General features: G+C 45.4%; 1 protein-coding gene and 1 pseudogene across 1 annotated transcript; both read left to right on the forward strand.

The window, feature by feature from the left end:
- Positions 1–2743: 2743 nt before the first annotated feature.
- Positions 2744–3542, forward strand: LOC147085112 (histone H2A type 2-C-like; annotated as a pseudogene).
- Positions 3543–17722: 14180 nt separating this feature from the next.
- LOC147085113 (histone H2A type 2-C-like) lies at positions 17723–18112 on the forward strand. The gene has a single exon (XM_085979305.1). It carries the CDS (start codon positions 17723–17725, stop codon positions 18110–18112), a length of 390 nt encoding a protein of 129 aa, XP_085835431.1.
- The last annotated feature ends 205 nt before the right edge of the window (positions 18113–18317 follow it).

Genomic DNA, 18317 nt, shown 5'->3' on the forward strand with positions numbered 1-18317 from the left:
CTGGGAGTGGAGATAGATTGTGATCGGTGAAGATGTATATTTTATCCCAACATCAAATTTAGGTGCGGAGGTGATTTAAATCACTATACGGATGATGGGCAGAATGGCATTTACTCATAGAACGGTAGACATTTACGGCACAGAAGGAGGCTATTCGGCCCTTCGTCTCTGCCAGCCATAGCCTTGTCGGTAGCGGCACTTCAGTACCTGTCAATTTCTGGTCTGGGATTTATGTGTGTGTTGATTTAAATCTATGGCCCTGAAATTAGGATCGGGAGCTTGCTGTGCGTGCAAGCTGCCGATGTGCACTTACCCGGCGCGCTGACATTTTAATCCTGGCCCGCATTGCATTTCCTCTCACTGGACCGCTTGAGGTCCTGCCGCGCTGTGCGTGCGTGACCCAGCGGCGTACTTAGTGCGATGAACCGGCTGGGAGCACGTGAGCACAGGGCAACCAATGGGAGGTTGCAAAAGTTCATTCATGAGATTGACAGTAAGAGCTGTCAAACTCATGAAAACTCCTGGCTCCAAAACACTACTTAAACCTGAAAGAAAATTTAAAAAAACATTGCACTACTTAAATGAACCACAAAGAACTCTGAAAAACTACTTTAAACAATCATTTTAAAATTTGGAAAAAAAAAATATATAAAAAATCGGGGCTAAAACTAAACTTACCTTACTGTAAATTCTTAAAAAATAGCAAACCTGTTGAAAAAAAAATTCTCAATTGCATTAATAGACCACTTATCTGTAAAACTAAGTACTTACGTGTGGTTTTTCAATGCGTAAATACCGGAGAATTTACACACACGCAACTCTCTAAAAATAGAGGAAATCCAAGTCGCACGCGCTGCCCGATACCGCGCACTTATGGTCATATCCAAGTACTTTTATTAAATGCGATGAGGGTTTCTACCTCTACCACCCATTCAGGCAAAATAGTTCCAGAATCCCACCACCCTGTGGATGAAAATAAAATCTCAACTGAGGGAATGTGTAAATCTCTTCAGGAACTCCCACTCCAGTTTGCGGGTCACACACTTGGTTTATCAGTAATTCGGATGAGAATTAACATCATCTCCATGTGGCCCATTTAATGAATGATAAAAGTGATTGTTGCACAAATCACATTTTGGCTGGTTTAAGTGTGATAAAAAGAAGTCTGTTCATGCGCTAAAATACAACCCTCGCCTCGGCCTCCCCCACACTTTTTAAACCCATGGGAAGGGCCCATGCGAGCGCCGCTCCCCCAGCGGATGCCGTTTCCTCCGTGCTCGGCTGATAAGAACTACAAACACGGTCGTGGTCGCTCTTTCCCTTTGCTCTCAGTCCCGTTCATTTACAGCGCCTGCCGATGAATTAAAAGCTTCTTGTGCACCAGTCGCTGAAGGTAAGCATGCAGGTGCAGCAGGTGGTTAAGAAGGCAAATGGTATGTTGGCCTTCGTAGCAAGAGGGTTCGAGTACAAGAACAAGGATGTCTTGCTGCAGTTGTACAGGGCCTTGGTGAGACCACATCTTGAGTATTGTGCGCAGTTTTGGTCGCCTTATCTGAGGAAGGATGTTCTTGCCATGGAGGGAGTGCAGCGAAGATTCACCAGGCTGATACCTGAGATGGCAGGAATGACGTATGAGGAAAGATTGCATCGATTGGGCTTATACTCACTGGAGTTTAGATGATTGAGAGGGGATCTCATCGAAACCTATAAAATTCTTTCAGGCCTGGACAGACTAGATGCAGGAAGGATGTTCCCGATGGCCGGGGAGTCCAGAACTAGGGATCATAGTCTAAGGATAAGGGGTAAGCCATTTAGGACTGAGATGAGGAGGAATTTCTTCACCCAGAGAGTGGTGAACCTGTGGAATTCTCTGCCACAGAGGGCGGTGGAGGCCAGTTCATTAAAGATATTCACGAAGGAGTTGAATATATTTCTTAAGTCTAAAGGGATCAAGGGATATGGGGAGAACGCAGGGGCAGGGTACTGAATTTGGATGATCAGCCATTATCTCATTGAATGGCGGAGCAGGCTCGAGGGGCCGAATGGCCTGCTCCTGCTCCTATCTTCTATGTTTCTATGTTAAGGGATGAAACTCTGATTTGAGTCACCTCGTTCTCTGTCAAGACCTTTCCAATTTTTTTAATGCCATTTGTGAATCATCCGTTTATTAATTGAGACTTCCTGCAGTGTAACAACCCAGAATGGGAGTTATTTTAGAGAACAGAACGGGGTCAGTTTGATCGCTATATCCATCATCCCTTTTCACAGAAGGACTCCCAGTTCTGCTTTCCCTCCCGCCTGTGCAAATGATCGAGCGATAATCTGTGAAACCTCACTTTTACAAAGATTGAGCTGGAAATTGTCCTGTTTCAAAGTCAATGGAAATTGAATCCCGCCCGTTGCAGTTTCAAATTGAACGCGGAATTAATCCTGATAATAATAGCCTGGAATTTGCAAGGGAGAGATGGAATAAGACAGAAGGCAGAATAAAAATGTCCAGAAATCTTTGGCTAATGGAGAATTTATTAACTTAATTCGCTGGTTTAGGAAAATATTGGCGGCCTTTTTGAAATTAAGTAATGGTTGGCAGTTTCACTGCTGAGGCAGTTATTTCCACACACTTCTCATTGGAGGGAAAAAACAGACTGTGATTGGTCAGCAGAAAACACCAATGAAGTTGACCATAGAGCGACCAATCACAAGTACGCTATCTGCATTCCTCCAGAAGCTATAAGAAGGGCAGATGTGGGAGGAGATTTTCATTCTTTCTCTGAATGAGTGTATTGTGGAAATAACTGGAAGAGGAAAAACCAGCGGTAATGCTTGGGCCAGGGCCAAGTCTCGCTCATCCCGGGCCGGATTGCAGTTCCCTGTGGGCCGTGTTCACAGGCTCCTGCGAAAGGGCAACTACGGTGAGCATGTGGGTGCTGGAGCCCCGGTCTACATGGCTGCTGTGCTCGAGAATCTGACCACTGAAATCCTGGAGCTGGCCGGCAACGTGGCCTGCGACAACAAGAAAACCCGCATCATCCCGTGGGCTGCACGGTGGCATAGTGGTTAGCACTGTTGCCTCACAGCGCCAGAGACCCGGGTTCGAATCCGGCCTCGGGTGACTGTCTGTGTGGAGTTTGCACATTCTCCCCGTGCTTGCGTGGGTTTTCTCCGGGTGCTCCGGTTTCCTCCCACAGTCCAAAGATGTGCAGTTTAGGTTGATTGGCTCTGATAAATTGACCCTTCGTGTTAGGGGGATTAAACACGTGGGGTTACAAGGATAGGATGGGATATGTGTTGGTGTAGGGGTTACGGGGATCGGGTGGAATATGTGTCGGTGCAGGCTCGATGGGCCGAAATGGCCTCTATCTGCACTGTGGGGTTTCTGTGATTTCTGTGATCCCCAGACACTTGCAGCTGGTCATCTGCAACGACGAAGAGCTCAACAAACTGCTGGGAAAGGTGCCCATCGCTCAGGCGGGGTGCTGCCTAATATCCTGGTGGTGCTGCTGCCCAAGAAAACCAGCACTGCCAGCTCCAAGAGCAAGTAAAGCGGACAAGATTTAATCTAATAACCCAAAGGCTCTTTTCAGAGCCAGCAACTGTATCTAGGAAAGGGCTGGTTACTGTCGATCAATTGATCGCAATTGTAATGTATGAACCTTTAAGGGAGAGAACTACTTTTTACAGCTCCTGTATACTGTAGTACCGGCAGTGACCACTCCTGTATATATACCCTGAGTAATGATCTGTACAGTTAGTTCTAGAGTAACCCTCATTCAGTAAATACCTGTTGAATCGTTCCCTGCAGTCGTTGTCTGATTAATGAAGGACACAACATTAAGATACACGGATCTAACAGTGGCGACGAGCAAGTTCGAAACTACCTGCAACTCTGCATCACCTCCCAGGGATTCGCTCCTGCAGAACAGTGGAAGAAGGTCGAGTCCAGAAGCACGTGTGTCGACCATGGGCAACTGCCCAGTCATCCAGCGGAGATTTGAGCATCGCAGGGGAGGCTGTCGAGAGCCAGGCTTGGCTTTCCAGTCACGGTGGTCCAGCGAAACGGGCTGGCATCAGGTACTGCGCAGACCCTTCCCGGACAGCGACGGGCTAGAGCCCGACCGAGCGGCACAGAAAAAGGCCGAGCAGCATCGACGGGGGAGAGAGGTGTCGAAGTCTCGACTCCCGAGTAAGACTCTTTAAACACAAAGTATCGTTAAAGACAGGCTTTATTTGCTTGCAAGGGAAGGGTTGTGTAGTCAAAGGCTACATCAGACCTCTTCGAAGTAATACAGAATTTGTAACATATTTATACAGTACAGAAACAAAACAGGCTTTCTATGCCACATGACATAGTATTGAATCATACCTGATTACAAAGGCACAGACCTTGCAAATTACTGAAACAAGGTATTCCAGGCTTTGTTAGAATAACGAACAGAAATACCTTGAGATAAGATTAACTAATCCTTTATTATGGGATCCTTCTGTTCTCCCACTGTACCAACTGAGCCTGTGGGCCAATGTTTACCTTATCCTGTCCTTGGCTATTTGTTTGGTAAATGAGGCTCCTTGTTCAGCTTGTCACAGATAAGGAGTACATATGTAGCATTCCTAAATTGTCTCATCCCCTTGAAACTGATCAGTGAATCATTCTGTCGGCCATTTGAGTTTTTATTCTATGCCCAGAAAGCCATTTTGTGTCTAAGTGAGAAACTGTACTTCCACATTCTTCCCTTTTGTCCTTATTAGGACAACATAACTGAAATTAACCTCTTCCTATTGGTCCTCATACCAAATTTAGATTTTAGCCAAGGATACCGACTTCTTTGCCGTTTTGAACCATCCTCGGGATATACCTGTATTGATGGTTGACCTTATCTAAGATCGTCTTTCTTCTTTGTTTATTCTTAGTGTTTGGGTGTGTGTTCTTGTTGGGGTTTAATTATGTTTGATTTGATTTCAGGTTTATGTCTTTGTATAGTCCTGCAGCTTATGTTAGCCTGCAGTGTTCTAATTTTCCTGCAGCTTATATTAGCCTGCAGTTCGGGTGCCACTACACACCTTCTAAAAGGATATGGAACAGCAGCTTATAGAGGAGGACTAATTCATGGCCCACACAGTTTATACCTAACCTGTGGGGTTCTCCTAAGCACAAGTGCTTCTATGTAAGCCCCCAAAGTGCAGACCAAGTGACATATAAGGTCGACGTCACTGGCTTGTTGTTGAAAGGAGTCCTCTCTCTTTTTCCTAGCCTGCAGTTCCCATTTGAGTGGAAAAATATGTTTTACAGAAAGAGGAGGGCATGTGGAATATATATGTATATATTTTATCTAAGTCTTCTAATCCTTATAATTGTATTTTATTCAATCGTCTCAGTTCCTCATCTAGGGGACCATTCTTTTCCTCTACTGACTTTACTTCTCTCTGTATCATCATATTCATTGCAGGCAAGACTGCCTTGCCTAACCTATTGCAACAACACTTAATTGTTGTGACAAACAGAGCAATGCATACAATCAGGGCTATTACTACTACCAGTTCATGCAATAATATTTGTCCTGCTGATCCCAGCCATCCTCCCAATATCCAGTCAGCCCAGCCTTGGTTCTTTGGGTTTTCATACTGACTTACTGCATCTAGCATATTCGTAAGGCATGTACAAAAAAGTATGCACGTTTAATTCTCGTTTCTTTCGGGATCTTTCCCCATCTCCTTGGCATATTAGACTCAGTAGTCCGACTAGTATACAAAACATAAGTAACGTCTTCATTGTTAGAGTCTTTCAAAATTCTATTGTCTCTATTCGGTGCCTTCTTGCAGTGGGATGCGTGAATCCAGGAAGATCTTTCCTTGACTTGTAGTCAGGAGCACTTGATATGGTCCTTCGAAGCGTGGTTGCAGACCGTTCTTCCTTTGAAAAACCTTCTTGTAGGCGTCATCTCCAGGTTTCAAGTCGTGGCACTTTCCCTCTGCTGGACTCGTTTGAGCTTCCTTTACCTGTTGGTGAAAGCTGGAAATACATTTAGTTAATGCGATTCAATAGTTTAGCATAGCCTCGTCCATTTTATGAATGTCCATTTGTTTCACCGTAAATGGTGCTGAAAATGGCAGCCTTAGGGATCGTCCCATAACAATCTCATGTGGAGACAGTCCATTTGTCCTGTTAGTTGCTGCTCGCATTATCATCAATGCTAAGGGTAATAGTTCGACCCATTTAAGTCCAGTTTCACTGCAAAGTTTAGAAATGTTATTCTTCAGTACTCCGTTATGTCTTTCCACCAGTCCTGCGGATTGTGGATGATAACTGCAGTGAAAATGCTGGTTAATCTGCAAAGCTTTACATAGTTCTTTTATAATCGCTCCAGTGAAGTGCGATCCTCTGTCGCTTGAAAGCTGCATAGGTATTCCAAACCTTGGTATGATTTCTTTTAACAAGCACTTTGCTACTGTTACAGCATCATTCTTTTTACATGGGAAAGCTTCGACCCATCTTGAAAACATATCTATAATTACTAACACATACTTAAATCCTAAACATGGAGGTAATTCAATAAAATCCATTTGTAAATGTACGAAAGGGCCTGATGGATTTGGGTGGGAGGAAGCCTGTACTTTCTCTGTCTTGCCTGGATTCATTTCCTGGCAAATGGTGCACCTTTCACTAATTTGTTTTGCAATTGCCGAAATACCTGGTGCATACCATGTTTGATTAATATAGTCTGCCATCCCCCCTTTGTCCGCATGCGTGAAAACATGAACGCATCAGGCAATCCATGGAAGTAAAGACTTTGGAGCCAACATGCGGCCGTCATGGTGAACCCATACTCCTTCAGGCATTTTAAAGCAAAAATCCCTTGCCCAACTTAACACTTTGTCCGGGTTAGCCTGTGACTGAAAGGCTAAAACATCATTAATAGAAGGTGGGTCATTATCTGATTTTTGTTGATGAAATACAAAGGCTGAGACCTGTGGCCCTGTATCTGACAGAGCGGCTGATTTAGCAGCTCTATCTGATCGCTCGTTACCCAAGGAGATCTGATCCTGACTGCCTGTATGAGCTGACATTTAATGACTGAAATCTTAGTGGGGCACACTAGAGCCTTTAAAAGATTATTGATTTGCTCAGCATTCTTAATAGTTGATCCTGAGGAAGTTAGAAACCCCCTTAATATCCAGATCTGTCCGTAATCGTGAGCAACTCCAAAAGCATACCTGGAAACGGTATAAATGTTAACAGTTTGATCAGTAGCCAATATACAAGCTCTGGTAAGAGCGAAGAGTTCTGCTTGTTGCGCTGAAAAGGATTGAGGTAGTGAGAGTGCCTCCACAATCGAGTGATCATCTGATATGGCATATCCAGCCCTAGGTGATCCCTTGTCATCCCTAAGGGCTGACCCATCTACATAGTACGCTAAGTCACTATTGGAGATAGGAGTTTCTGATAAATCTGTTCGGGGCTTAGTCACCCATTGGGTGATCATTTCGCAGCAATGTGGAGTTCCGTCTTCTTCTGTGGGTAGCAGCGTGGCTGGATTCAAGGCCGAACATCTTTGAATTAGGAGATTAGAGTTGGATAATAACTCAACCTCATATTTACTGCTGCGGGCTGACGTCAGATGTTGAGTGGCACATTTTGTCAATAGCACCTCAACTGAATGTGGCACAAATAAAATAGCCCGGTGATTGAGCGTGATACCTTGAGCTTGTTGTACAGCATAATAGGCAGCAGCTAGAATTGGCAGGCATCCAGGCAGGCCGCATGCAATGGGATCCAATTGAGTAACTGTCTTTTATAGTCGTGTCTTTTCCCGTGCCTTCATAAAAGGCAGTGCAATGCAGATTCATGTGCCAACTGTTTAATTTCAAATCCTTCTGGTACTCTGAGACTGTTCTTGAGGCAGATTGCAGTGCTCCTACAATCATCATTAATGTGTGGCTTAATTCTTGGTTTTTGTTTGTCCACTAGTAGACGACGGGAGGGGAGCATTCTTGTAAAGGGCACATAGTACATATATCGGTAGGGATGTGCACCTGCAGTCCTTTTTCTGAACAAATTATTGTTGCCTGCATTTTGCACAGCAAATCTCTCCCTAAAAGGTTCATGGGGGCTTCATCTGATAGAAGAAAGGCATGCTGGCCAGAGAAATTGTCTGCTTGTATTTCTAATGGTTGTGACCACGTCATAGTCTGTGAGACGCCGGAAAGTCCTACACATGTGACATTCTTTCCAGTACACGGAGTTCCTCCAGCGTATTGCTTTGTTAATAGTGAGGTTGTGGCTCCTGTGTCAACGAGAAAAGGGACTCTAATGCCCTGCATTTCTATGGATAAATATGGCTCATCGCTAAAATTTAGTGATACTAAGGGTAACTGCAGGAGGTGGGTAACGTCGGAGGCTGCGTCTCTGCGTCATGCTGAATAATTTTGCACTGGCATTCTGGATTGTCCTTCCGTATTTTGAGTTTCCCAGGGGTTCCCTGTTGTGAAATTTGCCTGCGGACGATTGTGAACCTGGGCTTGGGTATTCATATTGTCGGGTGCACCTTCCCAACCTTGATTATGCGGTTTTGGGTAAGGGCAATTGGCTTTCCAGTGGCCGATCAGACCACAATTAAAACATGAGCTTGTATTTCCTCCTCCGTTCCACTGGCCCCTGCCACCACCTCCTCTACCCCTGCCTCTGAATCTGCCTCTGTTATACCCTCTACCTCATCCCTTGTTTTGACCCTGGTAGTAAATAGTAGTCTGGGCGGTCGGGGCTGGAGAAGCTGCCTGCTCCATTAACAAAGAAATTTTACTCTTTTGATCTTTATTCCTTTCCTGTATTCCTTTCAAGATTTGTGTCAATTCAGGAATGGTTTTATGTCTCCAGTCAAGGCAAACTAAAGTCAACGGTTCCTTAAGTTCTGTTCTGAGGCCGTTTACAAGGGCGTTAATTAAAGGGATTTGGTCATTTTCTTTTGTCATACCCGAATGCTGTCCCACAACTGTTTCCATTCTTTCTGTATAATCCTCAACATCTTCATCCCTTTTCTGAGTTGTCTCTATTATCTTATCTAGTGTTGATTATATTCTCCTGACTTACAGCACTGCGGTCGGGTGATTCACCACCCGCTGCGCCTTGTTGTTGCACTTCGTATTCAGGAGGCGGGGCTGGTCTTCTGAACCATCCCTGATCTTCGTCATCACTGGAATGAGTCGTCGGCATGGGAGGATATTCACAGGGAGGAGCGGTAGGCTTCGGGTTTTGTCTTAAAGGCATTAGCATAACCTTTTCTTGTTTAATCAATTTATTCATTAGATCTATTTTCTTATTTTTGTTCTCAATTTTACTAGCTAATATGCTGCATTCCTTACGTTTTTCTGCTTCCCTTTTCCAATCTGAGAAGGCAGACCAATTTACGGACTTTGCACCCCTTCTCCTTGGGTCTCTGCCTGCTAGGCAGTTTTCTAGACACGTGATTCTATCTAGATTAAATGTACCATCCACGGGGAAAGGGTGTCTGTCTTTCTTGGTCCATCTAGCCCACTTAGGTAAATCATTTATGGATATCTGACCATAGTAGGTAAAGACATAAGAAGCGGGAGTTCCTTTTTCTGGGATCTTGCTCTGTGCAGCTCCCATCTTAGTTTGGTTTTTTTTTAAACTAGGCTCTCTTCTAGATCGCAGGTTTTGCCCCTTTACCCCCTTACGACTATTACTGACTGTCCAAAGGACCCTAAGTGATGAAAAATAACAAGTAATAACAACAGTCAAAGAAATGACAAGTAATGCAGCCGCCCAAACAGGCAAACAGACCAAATATTCAGACATTTATCTTATACTCTAAACTAAACAAATAGTCAATTCTCAGTTTGCATTGTATACCACTACAAGCTGAGTCCTTAACATTTAACTTATACTTTATGTGAGTGTCTTCTGCCTTAATATTGTCAATAATCAACAAACAAAACGGAAAACAATGGTTGCGATAATTCTTAACCTCTATATTCATATAAAATCCTTATGCTTTAAAGCGAGGGGCTTGAACCCTCACAGAAGGTATCTCAACGGAGAATAGTCCTGAGCCTGGTAATACAGGTCATTAAAACACAGTGACAATCCTCAAACGATACTTTCTGCCGTGGGACTTTAACCCCGGCTCAAGGGACCCACCCTTGATACTGCAGTTTTAACTTGGTACATTATCTGTCTGGGACTCAGCCCTGTCGACTTTCCACTTGCCTTCTTTGCCCGATACTTTTTTTTTCAAAGACTTGAGTAGTCAGTATTCTCCTCCTTTCAGTGGTCAACAATAAAAGAAGCAAAAGTTGCAGGATTCAACTCAAATCTGAAACACGAGTCTTAACTTGATCGCAGTACTCACGTCAGAAGAAACAGACCACACCAATTCAATATCTAATGAGAAATCCTTTTATGTGATAAAACATCACTGTGGCCATTCAGGACCTGTCATTAGAGATTCACAATGTCCTTGTCCGTGACTTACCGAAAGGCAGCAAGCGATCTCGGTGGAACCTCCAAGTAATACTGTCGAAGTCTCGATTCCCGAGTAAGACTCTTTAAACACAAAGTATCATTAAAGACAGGCTTTATTTGCTTGCAAGGGAAGGGTTGTGTAGTCAAAGGCTACATCAGACCTCTTCGAAGTAATACAGAATTTGTAACATATTTATACAGTACAGAAACAAAACAGGCTTTCTATGCCACATGACATAGTATTGAATCATACCTGATTACAAAGGCACAGACCTTGCAAATTACTGAAACAACGTATTCCAGGCTTCATTAGAATAACGAACAGAAATGCCTTGAGATAAGATTAACTAATCCTTTATTATGGGATCCTTCTGTTCTCCCACTGTACCAACTGAGCCTCTGGGCCGATGTTTACCTTATCCTGTCCTTGGCTATTTGTTTGGTAAATGAGGCTCCTTGTTAAGCTTGTCACAGATAAGGAGTACGTATGTAGCATTCCTAAATTGTCTCATCCCCTTGAAACTGATTAGTGAATCATTCTGTCGGCCATTTGAGTATTTATTCTATGCCCAGGAAGCCATTTTGTGTCTAAGTGAGAATCTGTACTTCCACAGAGGGCAGAGCGCACAGGGCGCAGCCGGTGTTCAGGACCGAGCGGCCTCAATGGGGGAGAGAGGCGAGAGAGAGCAGAGCACAGCCGGTGTTCAAGGGCCGAGCAGCATCAACGGGGGAGAGAGGCGTGCAGGAAAATGTGCAGAGCGCAGCCGGTGTTCAAGGGCCGAGCAGCGTCAATTAGGGAGAGAGGCACACAGGAAAATGCGAGGCACTGCCATTGCCATGAGGACCGCAGAGAGCGGCGTTGGCAGCAGCGCAGGAGCAGTGCACAAAACCCACAGGGCGTCGCCATTTGCCACGAGGACTGCCGAGAGTGGTGTTGGCAGCAGTGTGGGAGACGCCATTTTAAGCTGCAGCGGGGAAGAAGGGAAAGCACGGGTGATGCCATTTTAAGCCAGTCTACCCACACCCAAAAATGCCGAAGAGTGCCAGTATCACAGCGTTCGACAATGAACTCGAAGATTGGACGACATATGTCGAACGCAAAGAAATATACTGCAAGGCGAATGAAGTGCCAGATGACAAGAAAGCGCTGGTATTGTTGATTTCAATGGGTGCAAAAACGTACGGCTTACTATGAAACCTAGTAACCCCAGAGAAGCCAGTAGAAAAGGATTTTGAAAACAGTGTCAATCCTACAGGACCACTTAAACTCCACACCGCTGCTGATAGCAGAAATATTTAAGTTTCTCAAAAGGAACCAGCATAAAGATGAAAGTAATGCTGAGCATTTAACAGAACTGCGCAAGCTATCGAAACGCTGCCAGTTTGGAACGGGACTAGCAGGTACTTTAAGGGACAAGTTTGTGTGTGGGCTTCAAAGTGAAGGAACCCAGAAATGGCTTCTATCAGAAAAGGATCTTACGCTGGACAATGCTTTCAGCATTGCAGTATCACACGAAGCAGCAGCACAGGGCGCTGCAGAGATACAACGGAGACCGCAAGAATATGGCACATATGAAATGTCATACGGAACAGTGAAGTGCTATCGCTGCGGCAGAACAACACACGACCATAATGATTGCTGTTTCAAGGACAAAGTGTGCAGATTGTGTGGAATAGTAGGACACATAGCAAGAGTCTGCAGGTCGGGAAAGCAAACCAGCAGCAAGAAATCTCCACAGGAGAAATACAAGAAGGTACATAAAGTGACGGAGAGTAGTTCAGACGAACAGAAGAATGATACAGACTCCGGAAGCAAGGAGCTGGGTTGCCTGAAACCAGATAATGTGATCAAAATGGAGGATCACCAAACTATCTGAGTCACACTCTCAAGACAGCAGGAGTCCAAGTGAAAATGGAATTGGACACAGGATCAGCCCTAACAGTCATAAACCGAAGGGACTACAAGCGGCTATTCTCACATATACCCATATACCCTTGAGAGATACAAAGATTGTCTTGAAGACGTACATGGTGCAAAAGGTCTACCCCAAAGGAAAAATAAGGGTGAACGTTATATATAACAGCAAGGAAACACCAAAAATGGACCTATATGTATTGCCAGATGGAGGACAACCACTACTAGGACGTAAATGGATCCGGAAGATACAGCTAGTTTGGCATTCCATACAGGCACTGACTGTGGCTGACAAAAAGGATGATGACGTCACACCTGGGTGACTGTCAAAGATCCTAACTGATGTGAAAGAAGTGTTCCAGCAAGGACTCGGAACACTAAAAGGCATGACAGCGGTGATTAAAATTTAAGAAAACGCAAGCCCAAAATTTTTTAAGCCCAGCTGCCGAAGCAGAGCTGGAGAGTCTGGAACGTTCAGGTGTACTGTCCAAGGTAGACTGGAGCGAGTGGGCTACACCCATCGTTGCTGTGATGAAAAAGTCGTTGAGCAGCATGCCTGGGGAACCAAGGAAGGTTCGCATCTGTGGGGACTTTAAGGTAACAGTGAAACCGATCCTTCACACCGTGCAATGTCCACTTCCGCGGATTGAAGATATTTTCGCCTCGCTATCTGGAGGGAAAAGCTTCACTAAGATTGATCTGGCCCAGGCATATCTGCAAATGGAGGTAGAAGAAGCACCAAAAAATACCTCACAATCAACACCCATAAAGGTCACTACCAATACAACCGGCTGGTATTCGGGGTAGCATCAGCTCTGGCTATTTGGCATAGGGCAATGGAACAAGTCCTGCAAGGGATCACAGGGACTCAGTGTTATTTGGACGACATCCTGGTCACGGGCGAAAATGCCAGTGATCACCTTGCCAACCTGGAGCAGGTGCTCACTACATTGCAGGAATATCGGCTCCGAGCTAACCGCCCCAAATGCGAGTATTTATAAAACAGATCTCGTATTGTGGCCACGTTATCGATAAAGAGGGGTTACATAAGTCCCCAGTGAATATTGAGGCAGTAGTCAAGGCTCCAGCACCGGAAAATGTGTCACAACTGAGTTCGTTCCTCGGGCTGGTAAACTACTGCCATAAGATCTAGCCCAATTTATCTACAATACTACACCCACTGAACACCTTACTGCAAACTGGTGTGCCATGGAATTGGAGTGACGAATGTAGATGAGCTTTCCAGAAGAGCAAAACACTAATCACATCGAAAGAGGTATTGGCCCATTACAACCCCGCATTACCAATTCGGTTGGCATGTGATGCGTCACCCTACGGCATTGGAGCGGTGCTGTCGCAGAAATTCTTGGATGGCTCAGAGGCCAATAGCCTTTCCGTCACGACCACTAACCTCAGCCGAGCGTAACTACACCCAGATTGACACAGAGGCCCTCAGCCTAGTGTGGGGAGTGAAAAAGTTCAATCACTATCTGCGCGGGCAGAAGTTCACCTTGCTGACTGACCACCAATCACTTGTCTCCATCTTTAATCCAAAGAAGGGCGTTCCGGTGATGACTGCACAATGGCTACAAAGATGGTCACTTTTTCTAGGGGCGCACCAATATGAAATCGAGTATAAGGGCACGAAACAGCATGGAAATGCTGATGGGCTATCATGCCTGCCACTGCCTACTGCGGAGGAAGCACCAACAGTGGAGCCTGTCGAAATATTTCATTCGACTATAATTGAATGCTTGCCAGTAACTAACGCTGGTATAGAGAAGGAAACCCGAAATGACCCGACACTGTCTCAGGTATATGATTTGACGGTGAAGGGATGGTCAGCACATGGCGACTCACTGTTGCCAGCATTCTCAACCAGAAGAGAACAGCTGTCAGTATGCCAGGGGACCTTGATGTGTGGATCACTCGTGGTAATTCCACCCAAGTTAAGGGAGAGAGTGCTCAATGAGCTTCACGAAGGTCATCTGGGAGGGGTGAAAATGAAAAGCCTTGCTAGGGCTTATGTGTGGTGGCCGGGGATCGATCAGCAAATCGAGGACCTGATAAAGAGCTGCTCAGGATGCCAGAAGGTCCAAAATGCACCACCACATGCCCCTCTACACCCATGGGAGTGGCCCTCAACTCCATGGCAAAGGGTGCATATTGATTTTGCTGGTCCATTCATGGACTCAATGTTTTTAATAGCCGTGGATGCGTACTCGAAATGGCCTGAGGTCATCAAAATGTCCTCCACCACCACGGAGAAAACTATTGCAGTCCTACGGACCATTTTTGCCAGGAATGGCTTGCCAGAACAGATTTGCTCCGACAATGGACCACAGTTTGTGTCCGAAGAGTTCCGGAGGTTCTTGAAAAAGAATGGGGTAAGGCATTACACATCCGCCCCGTATCATCCAGCTACAAATGGATTGGCTGAGAGGTTCGTACAAACCTTTAAGAAGGCAATAAAGGCTATGTACAATGACAACATTCCACTGCAGCACAAGGTGGACAATTTCCTGTTCGCCTAACGGAATGCGACACATGCAGTCACCAGCCAGGCCCCAGCCATGATGTACTTTAACCGAAGGTTAAGATCTCTCCTGGAATTGCTCAGACCAAACGTAAGAAGAGATGTTGAGAGTAAGCAATTCCAGCACATCCATGAGAAGCCAACAAGGAGCTTCAATGTAGGGCAACCAGTCTTGGCCCGCGACTACCGAACAGAAAAATGGCAGCCTGGAACGATATGCACACGGAAGGGCCCACTAATGTACACAGTGGACGTTGGTGAGAGCATCGTGAGATGCCATGCTGACCAGATCCTAGAGTCACAGGAACAAGTCAACCCCATGCCTCGCCCATACGTACCTGGTGATGAACCCAACGTACAGGTTGCATCTACCCCAGAAACAGTCGCATCGGAAGCTGATGAACCAACCGATGACAGGGGGCCAGAATCGCCTCCGCCCCAAGAGCAAGACACTCGGGAAAGGCGCTATCCAGAAAGGATCAGGAAGCCTCCCCAAAGACTGGATTTAAAAATAGACTATTTTCAGCTAATGTTGCATGTTAAAAGTGTTAATTGTAATTAGTTTGATATTTAATTGTTAAATGAGTGTTATGGTACTGTTAATCTAAAAGCGGAGGAATGGTAATGTATGTACCTTTAAGGGAGAGAATTACTTCTTACAGCTCCTCTATACTGTAGTACCGGCAGTGACCACACCTGTATATAAACCCTGAGTAGTGATCTGTATAGTTAGTTCTAGACTAACCCTCATTCAGTAAACACCTGTTGAATCGTTCCCTGCAGTCGTTGTCTGATTATTGAAGGACACAACATTAAGATACACGGATCTAACAGCAACTGTCCTAGAGTTAGTTTTATATTAAAACTTTACAGTAGATGCCCTGGAAATGTCCTGATCTGAGATCATTCGTTTATATCCCGGTCGCTGTCTGTCGAACATTTAGAAATCTAGATCAACAATCACTACCGCGCGTTGGCTGTTAAGATTCTTTACACACACAAGTATATATGCATAGGAAAAAACCACAGATAACCTTCAACGTAATGCCGGCCGTTGTTGAAGAGGTTTGATGGAGCAGAATAGAAATGGGATTAGAGGACAGTATAAATATGGAAGTGGTTTTAATGCGTGACGGCATTCCAGTTATGAGATTGTGGTGAACGCAGAATCTGATTGGATGCGTATGGAAGCCAATCGGAGAGATAGAGAACAAAGGAAATTGACAACGTTGCCAATAAACCAATCGCAATCCTTGCCTTCACCCATCCCTCATTAGCATAGCTCTGTGGACGGAGTGTGGGACAGCCTATATAATACGAGCTCGGAGCATTGTTCTCTTAAATTGTTTCCTGATCCTGAACGAGACGATGGTTGACGATAAGAAATCCGTCGCCAAGAAGGGCACCAAGAAAATGGTGAAGAAAGCGGCATCAAAAAGCGGCAAGAAACGCAGAAAGTCGAGGAAGGAGAGTTACTACATCTACATCTACAAAGTGATGAAGCAGGTGCACCCCAACACCAGCATCTTCTCCAAGGCCATGGGCGTCATGAACTCATTTGTGAACGATATTTTCGAGCGCATCGCGGGTGAGGCTTCCCACCTGGCCCATTACAACAAGGGGCACACCATCAGCTCCTGGGAGATCCAGACCGCCGTGCGCCTGTTGCTGCCCGGGGAGCTGGCCAAGCACGCCGTGTTGGAAGGGACAAAGGCAGTGACCAAATACAGCAGCTCCAAGTAAAACTCCATGCTGCCCTGAAAGAACAAACCCAAAACACAACGGCTCTTTTAAGAGCCTCCCACAACCTCTCCGAAAGAGCTACACAAACGCGTGTTCCTTTCGACGCAATTGGCTGTGTTTTTCCTCAGTTTACTCTAATTATTTGCTGATCAAATGTTTTTGAGAACAATTTTTGAATTTCCAGCTGTAGCTTTAGTTGAGAATTCTCAGATAAGCAGTTCCATTATCCGTTTCGACCTGAGAGTCGCTGTTGAATTTCCTGCCCAGTAAATTATAAACACGGTCCCTGCTCGCTCTTTCCCTTTGCTGTCAGACAGGATGAATTAAAAGCTTGTTCTAGGGATGAGATTCGGATTTTAGTCACCTCGTTCTCTGTCAAGGCCTTTTCAATCTTTTTGTAAAGCCAGTTGGGAGTCAATCCGTTTGTTAACCCGGGAATACCTGCAGTGTTACAACGCAGAATGGGGGTTCGTACAGAGACCAGAAAGGGACAGTTTGAACCCTCTGACCCTCTTCTCTTCTCACAGCAGGACTCCCAGTTCTGGTTTCACTCCCGCAGCAGCGCCTGTGTAAATGATCGATCGATAATCTGTGAAACCTCACAAAGATTGAGCTGGAATGTGTCCCGTTACAGAATCAATGCAAATTGATGCCCGCCCGATAAAGTTTGAACTTGAACCCAACATTAATCCTAATTGTAACAGCCTAGAATTTGCAAGGGAGAGTTGGAATAAGACAAAAGGAATAAAAAAATGTCCGGAAATCTTTGGCTGATCGTCAATTTATTAACTTAATTCGCTGGTTTAGGAAAATATTGGCGGCCTTTTTGAAATTAAAAAATGGTTGGCGGTTTGACTGTTGAGGCAGTTATTTCCACACACTTTTCATTGGCGGGAAAAAACAGACTGTGATTGGTCACCAGAAAACACCAATGCAGTTGACCACAGAGCGACCAATCACAAGTACGCTATCTGCATTCCTCCAGAAGCTATAAGAAGGGCAGATGTGGGAGGAGATTTTCATTCTTTCTCTGAACGAGTGTATTGTGGAAATGTCTGGAAGAGGAAAAACCGGCGGTAAAGCTCGGGCCACGGCCAAATCTCGCTCCTCCCAGGCTGGATTGCAGTTCCCTGTGGGCCGTTATCACAGGCTCCTGCAAAAGGGCAACTACGCTGAACGTGTGGGTGCCGGAGCCCCGGTCTACATGGCTGCTATGCTCGAGTATCTGACCACTGAAATCCTGGAGCTGGCCGGCAACGCGGTCCGCGACAACAAGAAGACCCGCATCATCCCCAGACACCTGCAGCTGGCCATCTGCAATGACGAGGAGCTCAACAAGCTGCTGGGAAAGGTGACCATCGCTCAGGGCGGGGTGCTGCCTAATATGCAGGTGGTGCTGCTACCCAAGAAAACCAGCACTGCCAGCTCCAAGAGCAAGTAAAGTGGACAGGATTCAATCTAATAACCCAAAGGCTCTTTTCAGAGCCACCCACTGTATCTGGGAAAGGGTTACTTACTATTTAGCGACTTTCGGTTATAAACAGGACACTGACTGTGGAACATGTAGAAATCTAGATCTACAAACAGTGCAGCGGGCATGCTGTGAGAGAATATTCTGATCAGTGAATCGATATAGAGAAGGACTG

The sequence above is a fragment of the Somniosus microcephalus genome, unplaced genomic scaffold, assembly GCF_052327205.1.
Source record: "Somniosus microcephalus isolate GS21.2 unplaced genomic scaffold, FLI_Smic_1.0 unresolved_chr9, whole genome shotgun sequence".
Lineage (NCBI taxonomy): Eukaryota > Metazoa > Chordata > Chondrichthyes > Squaliformes > Somniosidae > Somniosus > Somniosus microcephalus.